Consider the following 25595-nt stretch of genomic DNA (forward strand, 5'->3'; position numbering starts at 1 on the left):
TGTCGAAAACGATCATAAATGATTGAGCATTTTGAAGTATTTTTAAGCGCACAAATTAAAGGAGCTGTTTGAAACGTGGGGCTGCAAGCCTGTAGACCACACAGTCTGGAGTTGTGGGGTCAAATCTTTGTTTAGACAACATTATTTACGAATCACACAACGTGCCAACTTTACTGGTTTGTAATATTGTAATTGCTCAAACAGTGGCGTGTTACAAGTTTAAATTGTGGTATGACATTTTTTATTTAGTTTATCGACATATGGTTATCATGATCATGACAGGACTACCTGTCATGATCCATTGCCCGGATTATGTTTTGTTTAGTTAAAGACTCCCTTAGTTCTGTTTCAGCACCCCTGGGTTTGTGTTTTCTTGGTTGCCATGGGTGCTGATTATTTTGACCTGCCTCTGATTAGTGTCCGGGACGCTCACCTGCTCCCGGGCACTAATCAGAGAGCTATTTATTCCTGCTTTTCGCCACACTCAGTCTGGCTATATTGTTTGCGCTATGCAACAAGTTACGTTGGTATACTCTTTGACTCCTGGTTCTATGCTTAGCTTTCCCATTAGCTTTTTCCTTAGCTTCCCGTGCAATCGGCACACTTTTCTTGTGTTTGTTTGCATTTCCCTGTATTTTTGTATTATGGACTGATTTATGGAAAATAAATAATTTTCCTACCTGCACACTGCCTCCAGAGTTCTGTCTGCATCTTGGGGAAACGATCCGCGCATTAACGACCCCGACGTGACGCCACCATTCTTTGACACCAATACTAACAGTGTACACCATGGGAGTCAGAGTATTCACCCAGGGCAGTGGTTCTCAAACTTTTCTCATCAAGTACCACCGCAGAAAACATGTGGCTATCCAAGTACCGTATTTTTCGGACTATAAGTCGCAGTTTTTTTCAAAGTTTGGCCGGGCTCCAGTGCGACTTATATATGTTTCTTTCCTTCTTTATTATGCATTTTCGGCAGGTGCGACTTATACTCCGGTGCGACTTATACTCCGAAAAATGCGGTACCACCACGATTACCATCATTAAAATACAGTAGTGTAGTAGGCTTAAGTGTTCATTTCAAAAAAGGCAGAGGTTTTATTTAACAAGTATACTTGTCCAGGGTGTACCCCGCCTACCGCCCGAGTGCAGCTGAGATAGGCTCCAGGGAGGTGGAGGGGGGACCCCGGAAGGGACAAGCGGTAGAAAATGGATGGAAAAAATTGACTTAATATCTTTGGCCATTGGAACGTTACACACAGCTTGAACAGTGTTTGAATATAGGAAAATAAAACATTTTACTTAAAGGGGAACATTATCACCAGACCTATGTAAGCGTCAATATATACCTTGATGTTGCAGAAAAAAGACATATATTTTTTTAACCGATTTCCGAACTCTAAATGGGTGAATTTTGGCGAGTTAAACGCCTTTCTAATATTCGCTCTCGGAGCGATGACGTCACAACGTGACGTCACATCGGGAAGCAATCCGCCATTTTCTCAAACACCGAGTCAATTTAGCTCTGTTATTTTCCGTTTTTTCGACTGTTTTCCGTACCTTGGAGACATCATGCCTCGTCGGTGTGTTGTCGGAGGGTGTAACAACACGAACAGGGACGGATTCAAGTTGCACCAGTGGCCCAAAGATGCGAAAGTGGCAAGAAATTGGACGTTTGTTCCGCACACTTTACCGACGAAAGCTATGCTATGACAGAGATGGCAAGAATGTGTGGATATCCTGCGACACTCAAAGCCAGGCCCGGCCCTAACCAATCTGGCGCCCTAGGCAATATTTTAGGTGGCGCCCCCCCACATCGGCAGTGAAGTGTATATACTCACAAGAAACCGAATAGCTTTGTCTTTGACCTTTTTTTTACTTAAAGAAAGCAAATTAACAATCAGAATAGTTAACAAGATAAAAAAAAATATGAATAAATAAATGAATGCCAAAAATAAAAAATGAATATATGAAATACAATATTTTTTACATACATATTGCTTAATTAACATTAATGATGTGCACTTTAACAACTAGGCTTATAACTATACCTAATATATAAAGGGGTGGAAAAGTGACTATTACCTGCAGGGCAAACATTAGCTAACCAGAAGGCAATAACAATGTAAACAAAAAACACCTGCTTAAAAGATCTAATACAAATGTCCCTGAGGAATGTAAGGTGGGAGTACTGTAATTAGCTAACGTTACATTATTATTTTCCATAACAATTTAGCCCCCTCCACAATATTAACCCGACGTTAAAACAGAACTAGCTATTTATTGATTAGCAATTGCCGAATTATGTAACATTAGCTTAATGCTAAAAAGCCAGGTTACTATCACATTCTGTAACAGACAAATCATTTCATGTAGGCTAACGTTACCTACCTGCTACGTCTGTCTTTTTCTCGTTTCTCCTCCTCTTCTTTTCTCTTTTTTCTTCCCTGGGCACCTGACAGTTTTGGCCGTTTTGACATCTTGTGTTGATTTTTTGATGTGGTGACGTCCAAAAAGAGTCATGATACGGGAAGGGAGGGGGCGCACCGTGCGGGGGGCATAATGTTGTAACAAATAATATTTCTATTATATAGGCTTTACTTTGCATTTTAATTAACGTGGGATTATTTTTTGTATTTAGAAATAATAGTACCAACTTTTTTTTTTTTTTTCTCCAACATTTGTGGCACTGGCGTGGCGCCCCCTGATGGACGGCGCCCTTAGCATTTGCCTATACGGCCTATGCCACGGGCCGGCCCTGCTCAAAGCAGATGCATTTCCAACGATAAAGTCAAAGAAATCTTCCGCCAGACCCCCATTGAATCTGCCGGAGTGTGTGAGCAATTCAGGGACAAAGGACCTCGGTAGCACGGCAAGCAATGGCGGCAGTTTGTTCCCGCAGAGGAGCAAGCTAAACCCCCTGGATGTCTTGGCTCACACCGTCCCTTATGCCACCGAAGATGATCAAGAGAAGAATCTCGACCCTAGCTTCCCTGGCCTGCTGACATCAACTCCAAAACTGGACGGATCAGCTTTCAGGAAAAGAGAGCGGATGAGGGTATGTCTACAGAATATATTAATTGATGAAAATTGGTCTGTCTGCACTCTCAAAGTGCATGTTGTTGCCAAATGTATTTCATATGCTGTAAACCTAGTTCATAGTTGTTAGATTCCTTAATGCCAAACAAACACATACCAATCGTTGGTTAGAAGGCGATCGCCGAATTCGTCCTCGCTTTCTCCCGTGTCGCTGGCTGTCATGTCGTTTTCGTCGGTTTTGCTTGCATACGGTTCAAACCGATATGGCTCAATAGCTTCAGTTTCTTCTTCAATTTCGTTTTCGCTACCTGCCTCCACACTACAACCATCCGTTTCAATACATGCGTAATCTGTTGAATCGCTTAAGCCGCTGAAATCCGAGTCTGAATCCGAGCTAATGTCGCTATAGCTTGCTGTTCTATGCGCCATGTTTGTTTGTGTTGGCATCACTATGTGACGTCACATGAAAATGGACGGGTGTATATAACGATGGTTAAAATCAGGCACTTTGAAGCTTTTTTTAGGGATATTGCGTGATGGGTAAAATTTTGAAAAAAACTTCGAAAAATAAAATAAGCCACTGGGAACTGATTTTTAATGGTTTTAACCCTTCTGAAATTGTGATAATGTTCCCCTTTAAATAATAATTGAAGGTGTTGAAGGTGTTAAACGACCTTCTCATCATCACTGACTCTGGGAAATGTGCTGCACTGGTTCTCCTGGACCTCAGTGCAGCGTTCGATACTATAGACCATACTAATCTCCTGGACTGCCTCCAACATGGGGTCGGCATCACTAACACAGCCCTGCCCTGGTTTACGTCCTACCTCAACAACAGAACCTTCTCTGTGAACATAGGAAACCATTCCTCCCGCTGTGCCAACCTCACCTGTGGGGTCCCTCAGGGCTCAATACTGGGTCCCATCCTGTTCTCAGCCAAGTCATTCATCGCCATAAAATGTCCTTTCACTGCTACGCTGACGGTACTCAAATCTATCTTCCACTCAAGACAGACGATCCCTCTGGGCTGGACCTTTTGAAAGACTGCTTACGGGACATAAAGGAGTGGATGTTACAAAGCTTCCTGCAGCTCAATGACACCAAGAGTGAAATTCTTGAATGAATTTGGGAAATTTGGCCACTCTTGGAAAAACCCCATGTCAAAAACCTTGGGGTCATATTCGACCCAGACCTCAAGTTTGACAAGCAAGTGAAATCTGTGGTGAAATCCTGTTTTTTCCAACTACGCACCATACCCAAGATCAAGTCTTTCCTCTCCCCCAGTGACTTACGGAGGGTCGTGTTGATGCTCATCTTTTCTAGACTGGACTATTGCAATGCCCTTTATGCTGGGGTCACCGAAAATACCATCAATAGCATGCAGCTAGTACAAAATGCAGCTGCCAGGCTGGTGACAGGTGCAAAAATGAGGGAACATATTCCTCCCATCCTCTCCTCCCTCCACTGGCTCCCAGTGAAGCGTAGAGTGAAATTTAAGATCGACACGTATGTCTTCAAAGCGCTCAATGGTCTCTTCCCAGCTTACATTAAAGATCTCCTGGACCAACCCACCAGCTCCAGGCTTGGTCGTTGCCTTAGATCGGACAACCAGATGACCCTGAAGGTCCCACGGTCAAACCTGGTGACAAAGGGAGACCGTGCTTTCTCAGTGATGGCACCTAGGTTATGGAATAAGCTCCCCCTGAATATTAAAGGGGAACATTATCACAATTTCAGAATTATTAAAACCATTAAAAATCAGTTCCCAGTGGCTTATTATCCCCACCTAGTACCAACCTCGTCATGTCTGTTGTGTCCTGAGCAAGACACTTCACCCTTGCTCCTGATGGGTGCTGGTTAGCGCCTTGCATGGCAGCTCCCTCCATCAGTGTGTGAATGTGTGTGTGAATGGGTACATGTGGAAGTAGTGTCAAAGCGCTTTGAGTACCTTGAAGGTAGAAAAGCGCTATACAAGTATAACCCATATTATATTTTTCGAAGTTTTTTTCAAAATTTTACCTATCACACAATATCCCTAAAAAAAACTTCAAAGTGCCTGATTTTAACCATCGTTATAAACACCCGTCCATTTTCCTGTGACGTCACATAGTGAAGCCAACACAAACACTGGCGGAAAGAACAGCAAGCTATAGCGACATTAGCTCGGATTCAGACTCGGATTTCAGCGGCTTAAGCGATTCAACAGATTACGAATGTATTGATGAACGGATGGTTGTAGTGTGGAGGCAGGTAGCAAAAACGAAATTGAAGAAGAAACTGAAGCTATTGAGCCATATCGGTTTGAACCGTATGCAAGCGAAAACGACACGACAGCCAGCGACACGGGAGAAAGCGAGGACGAATTCGGCGATCGCCTTCTAACCAACGATTGGTATGTGTTTGTTTGGCATTAAAGGAAACTAACAACTATGAACTAGGTTTACAGCATATGAAATACATTTGGCAACAACATGCACTTTGAGAGTGCAGACAGACCAATTTTCATCAATTAATATATTCTGTAGACATACCCTCATCCGCGCTCTTTTCCTGAAAGCTGATCCGTCCAGTTTTGGAGTTGATGTCAGCAGGCCAGGGAAGCTAGGGTCGATATTCTTCTCTTGATCATCTTCGGTGGCATAAGGGACGGTGTGAGCCAAGACATCCAGGGGGTTTAGCTCGCTCATCTGCGGGAACAAACTGCCGCCATTGCTTGCCGTGCTACCGAGGTCCTTTGTCCCTGAATTGCTCACACACTCCGGCAGATTCAATGGGGGTCTGGCGGCAGATTTCTTTGACTTTATCGTTGGAAATGCATCTGCTTTGAGTGTCACAGGATATCCACACATTCTTGCCATCTCTGTCGTAGCATAGCTTTCGTCGGTAAAGTGTGCGGAACAAACGTCCAATTTCTTGCCACTTTCGCATCTTTGGGCCACTGGTGCAACTTGAATCCGTCCCTGTTCGTGTTGTTACACCCTCCGACAACACACCGACGAGGCATGATGTATCCAAGGTACGGAAAACAGTCGAAAAAACGGAAAATAACAGAGCTGATTTGACTCGGTGTTTGAGAAAATGGCGGATTGCTTCACTCCGAGAGCGAATATTAGAAAGGCGTTTAATTCGCCAAAATTCACCCATTTAGAGTTCGGAAATCGGTTAAAAAAATATTTGGTATTTTTTCTGCAACATCAAGGTATATATTGACGCTTACATAGGTCTGGTGATAATGTTCCCCTTTAAGTCCGCCACCACTCTGGACTCTTTTAGAGCACAGCTTAAAACTCACCTTTTTACCGCAGATTACTTTTGATTCATGTGTTCATTGTGAGTCTTAAATGTTTAGTTTAGATTCCTTTGTGTGTCTCGGTCTCTTTTTCTGTTTTTTTGTTTCTACACTCGGGCTGCGCCCCGGGCTGATGTAACAGTTGGTTGGGGGGCGCATAATAAATGAAAATAACATAACATAACATAATGAATCAAATAAAATGTATTCCACATAAAAGTTAAACATTGTACTGAAATAGATATATCCACGCGTGTTGAATGATAGAAATGACGGAGTACGACGGTTCTGTTTGTGTCTTGATTATTTGTCAGTACTCAGATTGTAACAATTTCCATAGAAGGCTGATAAACCTTCACGTCATTACAATATGTAATTAGGTGATTATTTGGCGTACCAATAGATGGCGTAGCCTCCTCTCCAGTACCCCTGAATAGACCGGTTCGCAGCCGAGTGTGAAGCAACTGGGATGAGAATCAGCACCTCCACGTCCGAGTCCATGGTTCTCGCCCGGAAAAGGGTGGAGTGCCATCTCTGGGTTGGGAAAGAGAACCTGCCCCAAGTGGAGGAGTTCAAGTACCTCGGAGTCTTGTTCACGAGTGAGGGAAGAGTGGATCGTGAGATCGACAGGCGGATCGGTGCGGCGTCTTCAGTAATGCGGACGCTGTATCGATCGGTTGTGGTGAAGAAGGAGCTGAGCCGGAAGGCAAAGCTCTGAATTTACCGGTCGATCTACGTTCCCATCCTCACCTATGGTCATGAGCTTTGGGTTATGACCGATAGGACAAGATCACGGGTACAAGCGGCCGAAATGAGTTTCCTCCGCCGGGTGGCGGGGCTCTCCCTTAGAGATAGGGTGAGAAGCTCTGCCATCCTGGGGGAGCTCAAAGTAAAGCCGCTGCTCCTCCACATCGAGAGGAGCCAGATGAGGTGGTTCGGGCATCTGGTCAGGATGCCACCCGAACGCCTCCCTAGGGAGGTGTTTAGGGCACGTCCGACCGGTAGGAGGCCGCGGGGAAGACCCAGGACACGTTGGGAAGACTATGTCTCCCGGCTGGCCTGGGAACGCCTCGGGGTCCCACAGGAAGAGCTGGACGAAGTGGCTGGGGAGAGGGAAGTCTGAGCTTCCCTGCTTAGGCTGCTGCCCCCGCGACCCGACCTCGGATAAGCGGAAGAAGATGGATGGATGGATGGACCAATAGATGTCGCCTGTGTACTTTGACAATCACTAACCTAGGGGAATTATTAGTAATAATTAATCGCTGACTGGCCAAAAGTGCAGAGAAGTTGCGGGCTTTGGACAAAGTTGCGAGGCCGCGTATAATTTGCGGGGCGTTCTTGGAATTTTGCGTGAAATGGCGTGGTTGTAACATCCCAGAGGGACTGAGGATTGTTCTTGTTTGTTATTTGGTGAATGAAGGGAATCCATCCATCATTTTTCCTGTTATGGGCTGGTTCCCAGTTGATCACAAGACAGATATAGAGACAGACAACCAGTCCCATTCACAACGTCCCTGAGTGGGTACTGAACCCACGCCGCCTGCGTCTGAAGTCAGAGAACAAAACGAGACTGTGACAGAAGGTCACAGAAGCAAGTAGGTTCTGGTACTGTGTTCCATTGTTCATTTTCAAGTAGATGTATGCCAAGTTATGTCAATGTCTATTGTCAGTGAAGTATAAGCCACAGTGATTGTGAAATATCTCCACACTTGAATTTGAATTGTGTTTACTGTAAGACTCTGATATTAAAATGTTGCCCAAGGTTTTACTTTATTCCATTTTATTTTGAATATTTGAAATATGCTGCAGCGTGTGGTGACTTATCAAAGAAGATGTTAGAAAGCTATGTATTTTGATTGATTAATTGATTGAAAATATTATTAGTAGATTGTACATATTCCGTACAATTGACCACTAAATGGTAACACCCGAATACGTTTTTCAACTTGTTTAAGTCCACGTTAATCAATTCATGTTAAAAATGGATATAAAAAACATCAGTTTGATTTGGGACTTTGGCGAGGCAGAATATATATTTTTAAATGCATACAAATCTATTACTGTAACAAAAAAGAAGGGGAAAAAGATATTGCATTGGTATGGGCAGATATACAACGTTAAGGTACTGGTATCAGATCGATCATGAAAAAGTGGTATCAGACCATAATGATACTCCAGTGACGTGCGGTGAGGTTGATGGCTGGTGAGGCACTGACTTCATCACAGTCAGATTTACAAACATATGAACCCTAAAGAGTATCTTATTCACCATTTGATTGGCAGCAGTTAACGGGTTATGTTCAAAAGCTCATACCAGCATTCTTCCCTGCTTGGCACTCAGCATCAAGGGTTGGAATTGGGGGTTAAATCACAAAAAATGATTCCCGGGCGCGGCGCCGCTGCTGCCCACTGCTCCTTTCACCTCCCAGGGGGTGAACAAGGGGATGGGTCAAATGCAGACGACAAATTTCATTACACCTAGTGTGTGTGTGACAATCATTGGTACTTTAACTTAACTTTAACTGTAGCACACAAAAAAGCACATTTAATAAAAAAAAAAGTTATTATGGTCTTACCTTTACTTATAAATGAAGTCCACAACTAAAGCTCTCACTTAAACTTCCCACGTGCAAGATTTAATCTATTTAAAAAAGTGTAACCGAGGGTTTATAAATGTCGCCTATACTGTATGAAACTAAAAAATAACAAACACGGAGGCTCCAGTTTACACGAGGACCACTTTATTTACCTTCTTTCAAAAACCTCCGCTCCACTCCGTCATCACTTCCGCTCTTAGCGCCTTCAAAATAAGAGCTGAGGCATATACTGTATAACAGCGCATAACAGTAAATTAATATCACAAAGAGAAAAACCCATGAAAATAGGTTACAAAAGTTATTTAATAAGAAGCCAAAAAGTGCAAAAACAATAATGTTCGTGTTGGAGGAGTTGTGAATTAGATACATGTACCTAATGTTGTGGCCCTGCAGTCATTCACAACTCCTCCAACACGAACATTATTGTTTTTGCACTTTTTGGCTTCTTATGAAATAACTTTTTTAAATAGATTCAATCTTGCACGTGGAAAGTTTAAGTGTGGGCTTTAGTTGATATAACAATTCTACAGCGGGGGTGCAGGAGGCGGGATTACTGCGAGCCTCAGCCAGTGCGTCTTTTGCAGCCGTTTTATGATCGCTCAGCACAAGAAATACGTTACACACATACAGTTGTTGACAAAATACACTGTACATTATACACCTCAGCTAACTAAACTATGGAAATGTATAATATAATTTATATAGCAATACGGTCTCACTGCACAGCAGGCCAACAGTTAGCCGAGTCCGGAATCCATGTTGAGGCACTGAGTGACGTGCCTCAACTGGCTGTTGTTCACCGCACCGTCTCTTCTCAGTATTTGAACGGCAAATGTGAAAATTCAGCGATTTTGAATAAAAATAATCTAAAACTGGTGAAGTTAAATGGAAAATAACTAGTACAATCACTGGATACATATAACAATTTAATTTTTTTTTTTTCTTTTTACATTTTTTTTCTTTCCATGATTGCAGGTGAGGCCCCGCCTCACCTGCCTCTAGTGACTGCACGTCACTGTGATACTCGTATGTTGAAGCACAGTACAATCCATCAAGCGGTGCGGCTACATTGCTTACCAAAGTCATACTAAAACATTTTGATAGATTTCAGAGTGCCGTGTGTAATGTTCTATATTTTCAATGGAACATATAACATTTTGGTGTTTACTTGAGTCATATTGCAGTCTACACGTATCTCTTATGTGCGACTGTCATCATATTGTGGTCTACACGTATCTCATATGTATGGCTGCCATCTACTGGTCACACTTATCATTTCACTATGTACCAAAATAAAATAGCTTTGAGGTCGGTAAGCACAAACGAAATTATTCCATACATTAGGCGCACCGGGTTACAAGGCGCACTGTCCAGTTTTGAGAAAATTAAAGGATTTAAGTGCGCCTTATAGTCCGAAAAATACGGTATTTGTATGTGTAATCCATGACAGGATTGTTTACTCATAATATAGACCAGTAAAAATATCCATCCATCCATTTTCTACCGCTTATTACCTTTGGGGTCACGGGGGGAGCTGGAGCCTATCTCAGCTACAATCGGGCGGAAGGCGGAGTACTCTCTGGACAAGTCGCCACCTCATCGCAGGGCCAACAGTAAAAATATGACAATGCTATAAAAGCAGTGCTTGGAAAAGTCCATCCATCCATCCATCTTCTTCCGCTTATCCGAGGTCGGTTTGCGGGGGCAGCAGCCTATTTAGGGAAGCCCAGACTTCCCTCTCCCCAGCCACTTCGTCCAGCTCTTCCCGGGGGATCCCGAGGCGTTCCCAGGCCAGCCGGGAGACATAGTCTTCCCAACGTGTCCTGGGTCTTCCCTGGGCCTCCTACCGGTCGGACGTGCCCTAAACACCTACTACGGGAGGCATGCGGGTGGCATCCTGACCAGATGCCCGAACCACCTCATCTGGCTCCTCTCGATATGGAGGAGCAGCGGCTTTACTTTGAGCTCCCCCCGGATGACAGAGCTTCTCACCCTATCTCTAAGGGAGAGCCCCACCACCCGGCGGAGGAAACTCATTTCGACCGCTTGTACCCGTGATCTTGTCCTTTCGGTCATAACCCTCATGACCATAGGTGAGGATGGGAACGTAGATCGACCGGTAAATTGAGAGCTTTGCCCTCCGGCTCAGCTCCTTCTTCACCACAACGGATCGATACAGCGTCCGCATTACTGAAGACGTCGCACCGATCCGCCTGTCGATCTCACGATCCACTCTTCCCTCACTCGTGAACAAGACTCAGAGGTACTTGAATTCCTCTACTTGGAGCAGGGTCTCCTCCCCAACCTGGAGATGGCACTCCACCCTTTTCCGGGCTAGAACCATGGACTCAGACTTGGAGGTGCTGATTCTCATCCCAGTCGCTTCACACTCGGCTGCGAACCGATCCAGTGAGAGCTGAAGATCTTGGCCAGATGAAGCCATCAGGACCACATCATCTGCAAAAAGCAGAGACCTAATCCTGCAGCCACCAAACCGGATCCCCTCAACGCCTTGACTGCGCCTAGAATTTCTGTCCATAAAAGTTATGAATAGAATCGGTGACAAAGTGCCGCCTTGGCGGAGTCCAACCCTCACTGGAAACGTGTCCGACTTACCGCCGGCAATGCAGACCAAGCTCTGACACTGATCATACAGGGAGCGGACCGCTTGGAAAAGTGTATTATTGTATTCACTGGTTCAACAGGAATAGGTAGGTCGGTAGGTCTTTAATGTCATTGCACAAGTACAACAAAACTTTGTTTTCAGCTTAAACATGTTCAAGATTAGACAAACAAACAGTGTACATGGTTACAGAACAGGGACGCTGATGGGTCGCCACAAGGCACCCCGTAAAAGATGGGAAAAAAGGTAAACGATGGGGGAGGATGAGTAAAAAAATACAATCTAGACTGGGCTCCTAAGGGGGCCCAGTCTGGAGTGAGAAAACAACTCCATAGCAAAGCACATATACATATAACAACATATATTTCGAGACTTGCAACAGAAGGAAGGGAGTGGGGGCTACGGTCGACAGGCTGCAGCTCTTCAGACGCTGCCCAGCCGTCTCTTACCCCTAAGGCAGGGGTGTCAAACTCAAATACAGAGTGGGCCAAAATTTAAAAACTGAACAAAGTTTCAGCCAAGGTTGAACAAATGAACCTTTTAATAGGGACCCAAACAAGTTTTGCATTAAATATTGAACAATCAAGGCTTATATAACTTTATAGTGACATGCATAATAATAATAATTAAAAAAATATCAATGGCATATCAAATACAATTGAAATAAAAATTGAATGCCTCTTTTCTATTTGCAGCCTTCTGAGGTAAATATCAACATTAACTTTTTCCACAGGCTAATACATTTGAAAATAAAATAACAATGAATAAAACAAACCATTCAGGACTTTAAACTGCTCAGTTTGCAACACACTGATATAATCTGATGTGCCCAAGCCAGATACCTGTCATCTTTTCTTGGATGCTAGTTCATTAATGTCGGGGCTCAGGCTTTGAGCTGAGGCAACCTTCATTATCGAACAAAGGTGTTCATCAGTCATTATATCTCGTCCACCCGGACCACAATCTTGGGGGCGTGCCTTAAATGCACTGCCTTTAACGTACTTTAGAGCTATCGTCACGTCCGCTTTTCATCCATTCTAACATCGTTCAGACCCAGTCTCAAGATATGTGCGTCTTCTGTACGCACACACGAGTGAATGCAACGCTTACTTCATCGACAGGGATACAGGTTACGCTGAGGGTGCCAGTATAAAAAACTTTAACACTGTTAGAAATATACGCCACACTGTGAATCCACACCAAACAAGAATGACAAACACATTTCGAGACAACATCCGCACCGTAACACAACATAAACACAACAGAACAAATACCCAGAATCCATTGCAGCACTAACTCTTCCGGGACGCTACAAAATACTACACTACTCTTCCATGACGCTACAAAACACAGATATTAGAATTAGCGGTGAATGCGGTGTTACCGCGGCACCGCCGCAATATATAATCGGCGGGCCAGTGATAGTGTTAATTTGATATCACCTCAAGGGCCAAGTGAAATTACACGGCGGGCCAAACTTGGCCCGCGGGCCAGAGTTTGACACCCATGCCCTAAGGGATTTGCGTCAAGGGCGTTGGATGGGGGGTGGGGTATGTGTGTGTGGCGCATATTTTTTTGTGGATGCATGTGTGTGTCTAAGCCTGCCTTGGTGTTCTTGCCAGTCAGTCCAAAGTCAACAACAACAGGTGTGTGTCCATGAGAGACAAGAAGGGAGTTTGTTGTGTCTTCGCCGCACTGGGAAACAATCCAAGTTAGAATGCAACTAAAGCGTTATTATATTGCAACGATAGCATCCATTTTGGAATCATTTTGTTTGTGTCAGTTTTCGCATGAGACAGCGGTAAGTGACTGGCTGACGGACAATTTGTATTCAATATAATAATATCAACTATATACACTATATTGCCAAAGGTATTTGGCCACCTGCCTTTACGCACATATGAACTTGAAGTGCCATCCCATGGAATTGGAGCATTTAAAGTTGTCATGTCTGTGTGATCATGTTTTGTCATGTTCGGTTTTGTTTTTGGAGTTTTTGTGCACTTTTGTTTGTTTTGTCACCATAGCAACCATTAGTTTTCACCTGTCACGTCACGCACCTGTTTCACGTTTTCAGTCACGCACCTGTTTTCACTAATCATGTCTGTAGTATTAAGTTCATTGTTTTCAGTTTGTCTTTCTGGCGACATCCCACATTTATGCTCTTCACATTCCTGACACTTGTTTTTTCATGTCCATCTTTCATGCTGCAACTTTAGTCCAAGCCAAGTAAGTTTCTGTTTATTAATGCTATAGTCTTTTGGTTTCATAGTTTGTTCTCCGCCACTGTGCGCACTTTTCGTTTGTACTTTTTTTGATAGTAATAAACAATCATGTACTCACATTTTCGTCTCGCCCAAGCCAACTTTCCGTTGCATTCCGGAAAAGCAAACACCCAGGACCAAGTCTTGACAAAAGTTAATTTCACTGGAACTAAGGAGCCAAGCCCAACTCCTGAAAAACCACACCACACCATAATTCCTCCTCCACCAAATTTCCCACTCGGCACAATGCAGTTCGAAATGTACCGTTCTCCTGGCAACTTCCAAACCCAGACATGTCCATCAGATTGCCAGATCTGAAATGCGTGATTCATCAGTCCAGAGAAGGTGTCGCCACTGTACTCTAATAATAGTAACAATGGATTAGATTTTATATTGCGCTTTTCTATTATTAGATACTCAAAGCGCTCACAGAGAAGTGGGAACCCATCATTCATTCACACCTGGTGGTGGTAAGCTGCCCTGGGGTAGACTGATGGAAGCGAGGCTGCCAGTTTATCATTCATTCATCATTCATTCACCAGTGTGAGCGGGGCACCAGGGGCAAGGGTGAAGTGTCCTGCCCAAGGACACAACGGCAGCGATTTGGATGTCAAGAGGCGGGGAGCAAACCTGCAACCCTCAGGTTTCTGGCACGGCCGCTCTACCCACTACGCCATAGAGCAGTGGAGACTGCTTTACACCACTGCATCCGACGCTTTGCATTAGACTTGGTGATGTATGGCTTAGATGCAGCTGTCGGCCATGGAGACCCATTCCATGTAGCTCTCTGCGTACTGTACGTGGGCTAATTGGAAGGTCACATGAAGTTTGGAGCTATGTAGCAACTGACTGTGCAGAAAGTCTTTGCACTATGCGCTGTCAGTTTACGTGGCCTACTACTTAGTGGCTGAGTTGCTGTTGTTCCCAAATGCTTCACTTGTCTTATAATAAAGTTGACTTTGGAATATTTAGGAGCGAGGAAATTCCACGACTGGATTTGTTGTTGCATAGGTGGCATCCTATGACAGTTCCACGCTGGAAATCACTGAGAGCGGCCCATTCTTTCACAAATATTTGTCGAAACAGTCTCCAAGTGCTAGATTGTATACACCGGGCCAAGTGATGGGTGGCCAAATACGTTTGGCAATATTCTGTTAAACCACCAACGGTAACATAAATTAGATGGTGGTGTTCTTGTTATATGTCTTTATTTAAAAAATTTAATTTGAAGCCTCTTTAATGTAGGTCCTTGTCAGGTTTTAGCAGATATACATCAGACATTTAGCTTGAAAAAATGAACCTCTAGGGAAATTAGTGTTAAAGGCCTGACTGAGCACAAGCAGTAACAATTAAGCAATGAATGAAGAGCAGACGTGTGGATAACGAGCGGTGCAAACAGCCTCTTGTAGAGCATACATGTTTTGCATTATGTGCAAACTACACTACTTAACTCTGTCTCGGCCATACTTGCCAACCTTGAGACCTCCGATTTCGGGAGGTGGGGGTGGGGGGGTGGGGCGGGGCGGGGCGTGGGCGGGGTTGGGGGCATGGTTAAGAGGGGAGGAGTATATTTACAGCTAGAATTCACCAAGTCAAGTATTTCATATATATATATATATATATATATATATATATATATATATATATATATATATATATATATATATATATATATATATATATATATATATATATATATATATGTATAAGAAATACTTGACTTTCAGTGAATTCTAGCTATATATATATTTATTTTATTATATATATATATATATATATATATATATATATATATATATATATATATATATATTTATATATATATATATATATATATATATATATATATATATATATATATATATATATATATATATAAATAAAAGAAATACTTGAATTTCAGTGTTAATTTATTTACACATATACACACACATAACACTCATCTCATTGTTGAGTTAAGGGTTGAATTGTCCATCCTTGTTCTATTCTCTGTCACTATTTTCCACTACTTCTTCCCGGAGGCTATCCAGGTCCAATTGCAGCTGCGGCTTGCAACTTACAAGCGTATTTCTTCATCTTACTCGTCGTCGGCGTCGCCACGGCTGTATCTTCCTCGTTCTTTTGCTTTGTCTCCTTGTTGTGTGCGCAGTTGTGCACTCTCTAAAAGCCCTAGATGTTATTGTCACATATGCATGTACAGCAGATGGCAGTATTGTCCTGTTTAAGAGTGTCACAACATTGCTGTTTACGGCAGACAAACTGCTTTACGGTAGACGAAAACGTGACTGCTGTTGTTGTGTTTTGTTGCCGCGCTGGGAGGACGTTAATGAAACTGCCTAACAAAAAACCCACATAAGAAACCAAGAACTCGCCCTCGATCATTCTACAGTTATAACGTGATTGGTTAGGCACGCTGTTTATATTGTGGGAAAGTGGACGTGAAAACAGGCTGTCTGGAGGGGGCGTGGCCTCCAGCTCCACCTGAATTTCGTGAGATTTTCGTGAGAAAATTTGTCCCGGGAGGTTTTCGGCAGAGGCGCTGAATTTCGGGAGTCTCCCGGAAAATCCGGGAGGGTTGGCAAGTATGGTCTCGGCCCTAATGTTCCCCGACATCATTAAAGGACCGACTGTAAAAAAAGAGGACGTATCCCTGCAATTCACGTGTTTGTACTTGTCTCCAAAGATCATGCTGCTAACTGATCCTGAAGTGGAGAGCAGTCTTCTCATCAGTTCTGACGAAGGAGCCACGTACCAGAAGTACCGACTGAACTTCTACATCCTCAGCCTGCTCTTCCACCCCGAGCAAGAGGACTGGATTCTGGCTTACAGCCATGAGCAAAAGGTAAATGAATCGGCTCGTGCTCAGCTGGGCAAACGCTGTATGATTTTAGTTGTTGTTTATGGCAACACACTTTGAATAAAGTTAAACTAATGGGACAACTGGCCGACTTAAAATCATGTCAGAAAAAAAACACTTATACAAGTGTATATATATATATATATATATATATATATATATATATATATATTTATTAGGGATGTCCGATAATGGCTTTTTGCCGATATCCGATATTCCGATATTGTCCAACTCTTTAATTACCGATACCGATATCAACCGATATATGCAGTTGTGGAATTAACACACAATTATGCCTAATTTGGACAACCAGGTATGGTGAAGATAAGGTACTTAAAAAAAAAAAAAATAAGATAAATAAATTGAAAACATTTTCTTGAATAAAAAAGAAAGTAAAACAATATTAAAACAGTTACATAGAAACTAGTAATTAATGAACATGAGTAAAATTAACTGTTAAAGGTTAGTACTATTAGTGGACCAGCAGCACGCACAATCATGTGTGCTTACGGACTGTATCCCTTGCAGACTGTATTGATATATATTGATATATGATGTAGGAACCAGAATATTAATAACAGAAAGAAACAACCCTTTTGTGTGAATGAGTGTAAATGGGGGAGGGAGGTTTTTGGGGTTGGTGCACTAATTGTAAGTGTATCTTGTGTTTTTTAAGTTGATTTAATTAAAAAAAAACAAAAAACGATACAGATAATTTCCGATTTAACGCATTTATCGGCCGATAATATTGGCAGGCCGATATTATCGGACATCTTTAATATATATATATATATATATATATATATATATATATATATATATATATATATATATATATATATATATATATATATATATATATATATATTATAGGGTTGTACGGTTTACCGGTACTAGTATAGTAGCGCAATACCAATGAATCATATTCGGTACTATACCACCCCCTAAAAAGTACCAGTCCCCGCCCGCACTCCTTTTTTTAACGGGCATGACAGCGTGTCGTCGTCAGGTCATGACATTGCTGGTTTTACGAGCAGAGGAGCATGTTCGGCAGCGCACAATCACGGAGTACTTACAAGCAGACACAGTGTGTAGACAGAAAAGGGAGAACTGACTTATTTTGGCTTAAAAACTAACGATAAAGGTGAAGTTATAACACTGAAACGCCCTCAGGAAGAGGTGCTTTAAGACATGGCTAGCAAGCTAGCGGCTAATATCCAGCCGCAGTCGGCAGTGTTTTAGCTACTTCTAAATCACTAATCCTCGCCTCCATGGCGACAAATAAAGTACGTTTCTTACAAGTATCATCCCTGCAGGACGCGGAATAGCTAAACATGCTTCACTACACACCGTAGCTCACCGGCATCAAAATGTAAACAAACACCATTGGTGGATCTACACCTGACATCCACTGTAATGATACCAAGTACAGGAGAGTATCTAGTCGATACTACTGTGATTTTGTCAATATTTTTTAAGCAACCGTCTTTTTTGGTTTTTAAAAAATGTATATATTATGTTTATAAACTCAGGAAATATGTCCCTGGACACATGAGGACTTTGAATATGACCAATGTATGATCCTGTAACCACTTGGTATCGGATTGATACCCAAATTGTGAACTAATGTAAAGCATCCAAACAACTGAAGAATAAGTGATTATTGCATTTAAACAGAAGTGTAGACAGAACATGTTGAAAGAGAAAGTAAGCAGATATTAACAGTAAATGAACAAGTAGATTAATAATTCATTTTCTACCACTTGTCCTTAATAATGTTGACAAAATAATAGAATGGAAAATGACTAATTAGGAGCCTTTGTTTGTTTACCGTATTTTTCGGACTATAAGTCGCAGTTTTTTTCATATTTTGGCCGGGCTCCAGTGCGACTTATATATGTTTTTTTCCTTCTTTATTATGCATTTTCAGCAGGTGCGACTTATACTCCGGTGCGACTTATACTCCGAAAAATACGGTACTTACTACTAAAAGAAAAGTTGTCTCGTAATGTTCACTATTTTATTTAAGGACAAACTTGCAATAAGAAACATATGTTTAATGTACCCTAAAATTGTTTGTTAAAATAAAGCTAATAATGATATTTTTTGTGGTCCTCTTTATTTAGAAAAGTATCGAAAAGTATTGAAATGCATTTTGGTACCGGTACCAAAATATTGGACAACCGTCGAGAGAGAGAGCGAGTGAAAGAAAATCAACTTTTAAGTTCTCTGAAAAAGATGTTTCAGAGTGAGAGTTAAATGAGCATTTATCTAATGAACGTGTATCTAAAAGGACATATTGCAGGTAGCATTTAAGAACTGATGGTTAAAACATGTCAACATTGCAGGGAAAACGAAATACATATAAATGCTTAAAAAATATTATTTGTGACAGACGAGCAAATACAAAACAAATACTTATTGTTAGTGATGAAAGCATTAATACTGGTAAGTCCATTAACCACAGTGTCTGCCAGGTCGTTGTGTCACTTTCCCCCTAAAACTGCTCGTCTTTCATTTCATCACTTCTTTTTTTTTTTTGGCAGTGCTGCCGTATTTGTGAGCGCACACAACCCTCACCCACCACCTACTCTGCTTTATGCTCTGTTTCACTCTGCTGCCACTTGCTTGAATGTACATTTATTCTGCTAGAATAATTAGACAAAGTGATTTCTCACCCGGCCTGCCAGCCAACCCCAGATCTTGTTTGCATAGGCCGGTTAAGCACAGCTTGGTATGCGTCCAATAGCATACTCTTTGTTTAAAAAAAAAATGTATATGCACAAATGTGTTTTTTTTTGTATGCTCATGTTAAGAAAATAGTAACAAAAACAACCATTGACATTTGAAGTGTTGACTAGCTGTTTTATGGACACAATAATATGTTTTTTCCACAGTGGGGTAAAATTTAAACAGTTTTAAATAAAACAGTTTTAATTTTACTGTTAATTTTACTGGCAATAACGAAATGATTTAAATGAGTAGTTGTTGTTTTTTGTTTACTGTAATTATTGTGTAGTATTGACTTTGTTATTATTAAACAGTTGTATGTAATACAATATAATCACGAACAAGTTTCAATAAAATATTGTTAATCTGTCAATTGCACTCATCCTAAATAAATTAAAACATATACAGTTAATTAGGGATGTCCGATAATGACTCTTTAATTACCGATACCGATATCAACCGATTTATACAGTCGTGGAATTAACACATTACCGTATTTTCCGCACTATAAGGCGCACCGGATTATTAGCCGCACCTTCTATGAATTACATATTTCATAATTTTGTCCACCAATAAGCCGCCCCGGACTATAAGCCGCGCCTACGCTGCGCTAAAGTGAATGTCAAAAAAACGCTGCGCTAAAGTGAATGTCAAAAAAACAGTCAGATAGTTCAGTCAAACTTTAATAATATATTGAAAACCAGCGTTCTAACAACTCTGTCCCAAAATGTACAAATGTGCAATCACAAACATAGTAAAATTCAAAATGGTGTAGAGCAATAGCAACATACCGGTAATGTTGCTCGAACGTTAATGTCACAACACACAAAATAAACATAGCGCTCACTTTCTGAAGTTATTCTTCATTCGTACCGGTAAATCCTTCGAATTCTTCGTCTTCGGTGTCCGAATTGAAAAGTTGCGCAAGCGTGGGTTCCAAAATGGCCGGCTCCGTCTCTTCGAAGTCATCGGATTCAGTGTCGCTGTTGTTGTGCAGCAGTTCTGTGAATCCTGCCTTCCGGAAAGCTCGGACCACAGTTGTGACCGAAATATCTGCCCAGGCATTTACAATCCACTGGCAGATGTTGGCGTATGTCGTCCGGCGCTGTCTGCCCGTCTTAGTGAAGGTGTGTTCGCCTTCGGTCATCCATTTTTCCCACGCCGTTCGCACTCGTGATTTGAATGCCCTGTTGACACCAATATCCAGCGGTTGGAGTTCTTTGGTTAATCCACCCGGAATGACGGCGAGTGTTGTATTTGTGTGCTTCACTTGTTTTTTGACACCATCTGTGATGTGGGCGCGCATAGAGTCGTATATCAACATGGACGGAGCAGCGTGAAAAAAGCCACCCGGCCTCTTCGCGTAAACTTCCCTTAACCACTCGCTCATCTTTTCTTCATCCATCCATCCCTTCGAGTTAGCTTTTATGATGACGCCGGCTGGAAAGGTCTCTTTTGGCAAGGTCTTCCTTTTGAATATCACCATGGGAGGAAGTTTCTGGCCATTAGCATGGCAAGCTAGAACCACAGTGAAGGACGACTTCTCATTCCCTGTGGTGCGAATATTCACCGTACGTGCTCCCGTTGTATCAACAGTGCGGTTCACAGGAATATCAAAAGTCAGTGGAACCTCGTCCATGTTGATAATGTTCTCTGGCCGGATCTTTTTTTCCGCTATCTTCTTTTTACAATATGCACGGAAAGTAGCCAGCTTTTCTTTAAAGTCGTTAGGCAGTTGCTGTGAAATAGTGGTCCGTGTGCGGATGGAGAGATTGCGTCTTTTCATAAACCGGAAACACCAAGAAGCACCACCTTTAAAATCATCCAGGTGAAGTTCGCTTGCTAGCGTTGTTGCCTTCATTCGAATAGTGATGGTGCTGACACTTCTGCTTGCTGCTCTCTGCTCAACAACCCACTGTTCGAGTTCGTCCTCCAACTGTTGCCATCGTGCTTTGTTCCCTCGGAAACTCTGTTTTGTCTTCTTTACCTGGCGCAGGTCATCTTCTTGCTTCCTCCACCTACGCACCATTGATTCATTTATGTTATATTCTCTTGCTGCTGCTCTATTTCCGTGTTCTTCGGCATGACTTATTGCCTTAAGTTTAAATTCTGCGTTATAAGCGTGTCGTTTAGTAGGAGCCATTTTGTAGTCTGGTCTTTACAGATGTAGACACACAAAGGAAATGAAACGAAATATCCGCGCGCTTCTTTTTCTTCCGGGGGCGGGCGGTAGCGCTTCCTGTTCTATGGGGGCGGGTGCTTACCTTGGCGGTTGCTTGCGTAGAAGAAGAAGCACTTCCTGTTCTACCGGGAAAAAAGATGGCGGCTGTTTACCGAAGTTGCGAGATCGAAACTTTATGAAAATGAATCGTAATAAAGCGCACCGGGTTATAAGGCGCACTGTTAGCTTTTGAGAAAATTTGTGGTTTTTAGGTGCGCCTTATAGTGCGGAAAATACGGTAGTATGCCTAATTTGGACAACCAGGTATGGTGAAGATAAGGCACTTTAAAAATAAAATAAAATAGGATAAATAAATTAAAAACATTTTCTTGAATAAAAAAGAAAGTAAAACAATATAAAAACAGTTACATAGAAACTAGTAATTAATGAAAACTAGTAAAATTAACTGTTAAAGGTTAGTAATATTAGTGGACCAGCAGCACGCACAATCATGTGTGCTTACGGACTGTATCCCTTGCAGACTGTATTGATATATATTGATATATAATGTAGGAACCAGAATATTAATAACAGAAAGAAATAACCCTTTTGTGTGAATGAGTGTGAATGAGTGTGAATGGGGGAGGGAGGATTTTTGGGTTAGTGCACTAATTGTAAGTGTATCTTGTGGTTTTTATGTTGATTTAATAAAAAATAAAAAATAAATAAAAACGATACCGATAATAAAAAAACGACACCGATAATTTCCGATATTACATTTTAACGCATTTATCGGCTGAGGTCGATATTATCGAACATCTCTACAGTTAATCCATGTGATCGGAATCAGCAGAAAAAAACCCCCTGATTGGAACACTTCTAGTTCTTAAGTTTTCAAGGGGAATAATGTATATGACCTTCTTTTTACACATATTAGGCTGCTGGACCCCGACTTAAACAAGTTGAAAAACGTATTCGGGTGTTACCATTTAGTGGTCAATTGTACGGAATATGTACTTCACTGTGTAACCTACTAATAAAAGTCTCAATCAATCAATCAAAGCCAAATTATACACGTGGATAGTTCATCTGATGCTTCTGAAATGCATTCCAGTTTTGACGACTCATTTTCGGTTACATTTTATTTATGTCCCGTCTTACCAAAGCCCTAAGGCACGGGTCGGCCATCCAAAATGTTGAAAGAGCCATATTGGACCAAAAAAATAAAAATAAAAATATGTCTGGAGCCGCAAAAAAATGTAAAGTATTATATAAGTGTTATAATGAAGACAAAACATGATGTAAGTGTCTATATTAGCTATAATAGACTACTATATAAAGCTGACGCAAATCTTCGTTGACAGAAATGTTGCATTTTAATTTTCATTCTACACATTTTTGCAACATTGAGTTGAGTTTGAGTTTATTTCGACATGCAAGCATACAACATGATACATCACAATTTCCAGTTTCTCTTTTCAACATGTTTGAAAAGGAGTAGGAAGAAGCAGAGCTTATTTAATCATTTAATCCTTTAATCATCAATTGGAAATTATTAGTAAAATGGAGGCTTCTGTTGCGTCTGACCAGCCTTCCCTCCCAGGGACTTAAAGTCACTGGTTAATCCCAAGTTCTTTAGATGACATATATGCTGAGTAAGAAGGATCATCAAGACAGAATAGGAATATTATCAGGTTTTACTAAAGCTTTAGGAGACCAGTCCAATCGTCCTTTCATCGACATCTAAGCATTCAGCCTTCCCTCCCAGGGACTTAAAGTCACTGGTTAATCCCAAGTTCTTTAGATGACATATATGCTGAGTAAGAAGGATCATCAAGACAGAATAGGAATATTATCAGGTTTTACTAAAGCTTTAGGAGACCAGTCCAATCGTCCTTTCATCGACATCTCGAATTGGTCTAACATTCAAACAGGAAGAGACAATTTATTGAATACGAAAACAGCCCCCAACCTGTCCAGAAAGGAATGCCTCCCCCTTCTCCAACACTGATAAAATAAGGAGGGGGATGCATCTCTCTCCTCTCACATTCCAATACCTAAAACACTACACAGACATCTGCAGACAAAGATAAACAAGTATAGAGAGTATACATGGAAAAATACTAGCTGATCCAAACATGACTATGAATAAAGAAATAACTTTTAAACAAATATGCATTTTCCACACTTCTCACAGGATGAGATAACTTCTGGAAATTACTGGCTCAGAATGGCCAAAGGTATAGATGTGTGTGTCCAAGTTTATGGAAACGGCAGGCTGTCTTCTTCTAAAATATGTATTACAATCTTTGCCAGCTGGGTAATGTTTGCTGTGGTCTGGAACAACATGGCCCACAAACAACTATGAGAAATTCAGCCAATATTACATACAGATAATGTGTCATGAGACATGCAAATATAAATTAAATACACAAAGGAAATTAAATGAGCTCAAATATACCTACAAACGAGGCATAATGATGCAATATGTACATGCAGCTAGCCAAAATAGCATGTTAGCATTGATTAGCTTGTAGTCTTGGATTGATTGAGACTTTTATTAGTAGATTGCACAGTACAGTACATATTCCGTACAATTGACCACTAAATGATAACACCCGAAAAAGTTTTTCAACTTGTTTAAGTCGGGGTCCACGTTAATCAATTCATGGATTGACCAAATATGCCTGATTAGCGCTCCAACAAGTCAATAACATCAACATAGTTCACCTTGGTGCATTCACGCACAACATAAAACGTTTGGTGGACAAAATGAGACACAAAAGGAGTGGCATAAAAGATGTCTTTCTGTGGCAGCGTCGGAAAAAGTAGTACATGTAAACAAACTACGATGAGTTCAAGGATCGCGGAAATTAGTAGGACCAAAACGGTGCTTGTCAAATACTCTCATCAGTGAAGCATGTATAACATAAACAGTGGAATTTCTAACAATTAGGAAGGTTTGTGTCATGTTTGTCCTCCTACAGAAAATATATTAAAACAACAAAAACATTGTTTTCTTCATCTTTTTCCATTTTTGCACATCTCTGAAAGAGGTCAAAGGAGCCACTAGGGCGGCGATAAATGCGCCTCTAGAGCCACGGGTTTCTGACCCTCTCCCTAAGGTAATGTAGCGGCCCAATAATTAGACTTCTTATTACAAACCCCGTTTCCATATGAGTTGGGAAATTGTGTTAGATGTAAATATAAACGGAATACAATGATTTGCAAATCATTTTCAACCCATATTCAATTCAATATGCTACAAAGACAAGATATTTGATGTTCAAACTGATAAACATTTTTTTTTTTTTTTGCAAATAATCATTAACTTTAGAATTTGATGCCAGCAACACGTGACAAAGAAGTTGGAAAAGGTGGCAATAAATACTGATAAAGTTGAGGAATGCTCATCAAACACTTATTTGGAACATCCCACAGGTGAACAGGCAAATTGGGAACAGGTGGGTGCCATGATTGGGTATAAAAGTAGATTCCATGAAATGCTCAGTCATTCACAAACAAGGATGGGGCGAGGGCCACCACTTTGTCAACAAATGCGTGAGCAAATTGTTGAACAGTTTAAGAAAAACCTTTCTCAACCAGCTATTGCAAGGAATTTAGGGATTTCACCATATACGGTCCGTAATATCATCAAAGGGTTCAGAGAATCTGGAGAAATCACTGCACGTAAGCAGCTAAGCCCATGACCTTGGATCCCTCAGGCTGTACTGCATCAACAAGCGACATCAGTGTGTAAAGGATATCACCACATGGGCTCAGGAACACTTCAGGAACCCACTGTCAGTAACTACAGTTGGTCGCTACATCTGTAAGTGCAAGTTAAAACTCTCCTATGCAAGGCGAAAACCGTTTATCAACAACACCCAGAAACGCCGTCAGCTTCGCTGGGCCTGAGCTCATCTAAGATGAACTGATACAAACTGGAAAAGTGTTCTGTGGTCTGACGAGTCCACATTTCAAATTGTTTTTGGAAACTGTGGACGTCGTGTCCTCCGGACCAAAGAGGAAAAG

The 25595-nt window shown here is 41.5% G+C and overlaps 1 protein-coding gene across 6 annotated transcripts in view; it reads left to right on the forward strand.

Annotated features, from left to right (window-relative positions):
* Positions 1 to 25595, forward strand: part of sorcs1 (sortilin-related VPS10 domain containing receptor 1) — a 664251-nt gene that overhangs the window by 350520 nt on the left and 288136 nt on the right. For all 6 annotated transcript variants that reach the window (XR_009816964.2, XR_009816965.2, XM_061977167.2 and 3 more), the window contains exon 4: positions 16496 to 16654. Coding sequence is in view for 4 of the 6 variants with exons in the window: in XM_061977167.2 (XP_061833151.2) it covers positions 16496 to 16654 (159 nt within the window). In the remaining 2 variants the exon portion in view is untranslated. The remainder of the gene's footprint in view (positions 1 to 16495; positions 16655 to 25595) is intronic.

This window comes from Nerophis lumbriciformis, linkage group LG16 (genome assembly GCF_033978685.3).
Source record: "Nerophis lumbriciformis linkage group LG16, RoL_Nlum_v2.1, whole genome shotgun sequence".
In the NCBI taxonomy this organism is placed as follows: domain Eukaryota; kingdom Metazoa; phylum Chordata; class Actinopteri; order Syngnathiformes; family Syngnathidae; genus Nerophis; species Nerophis lumbriciformis.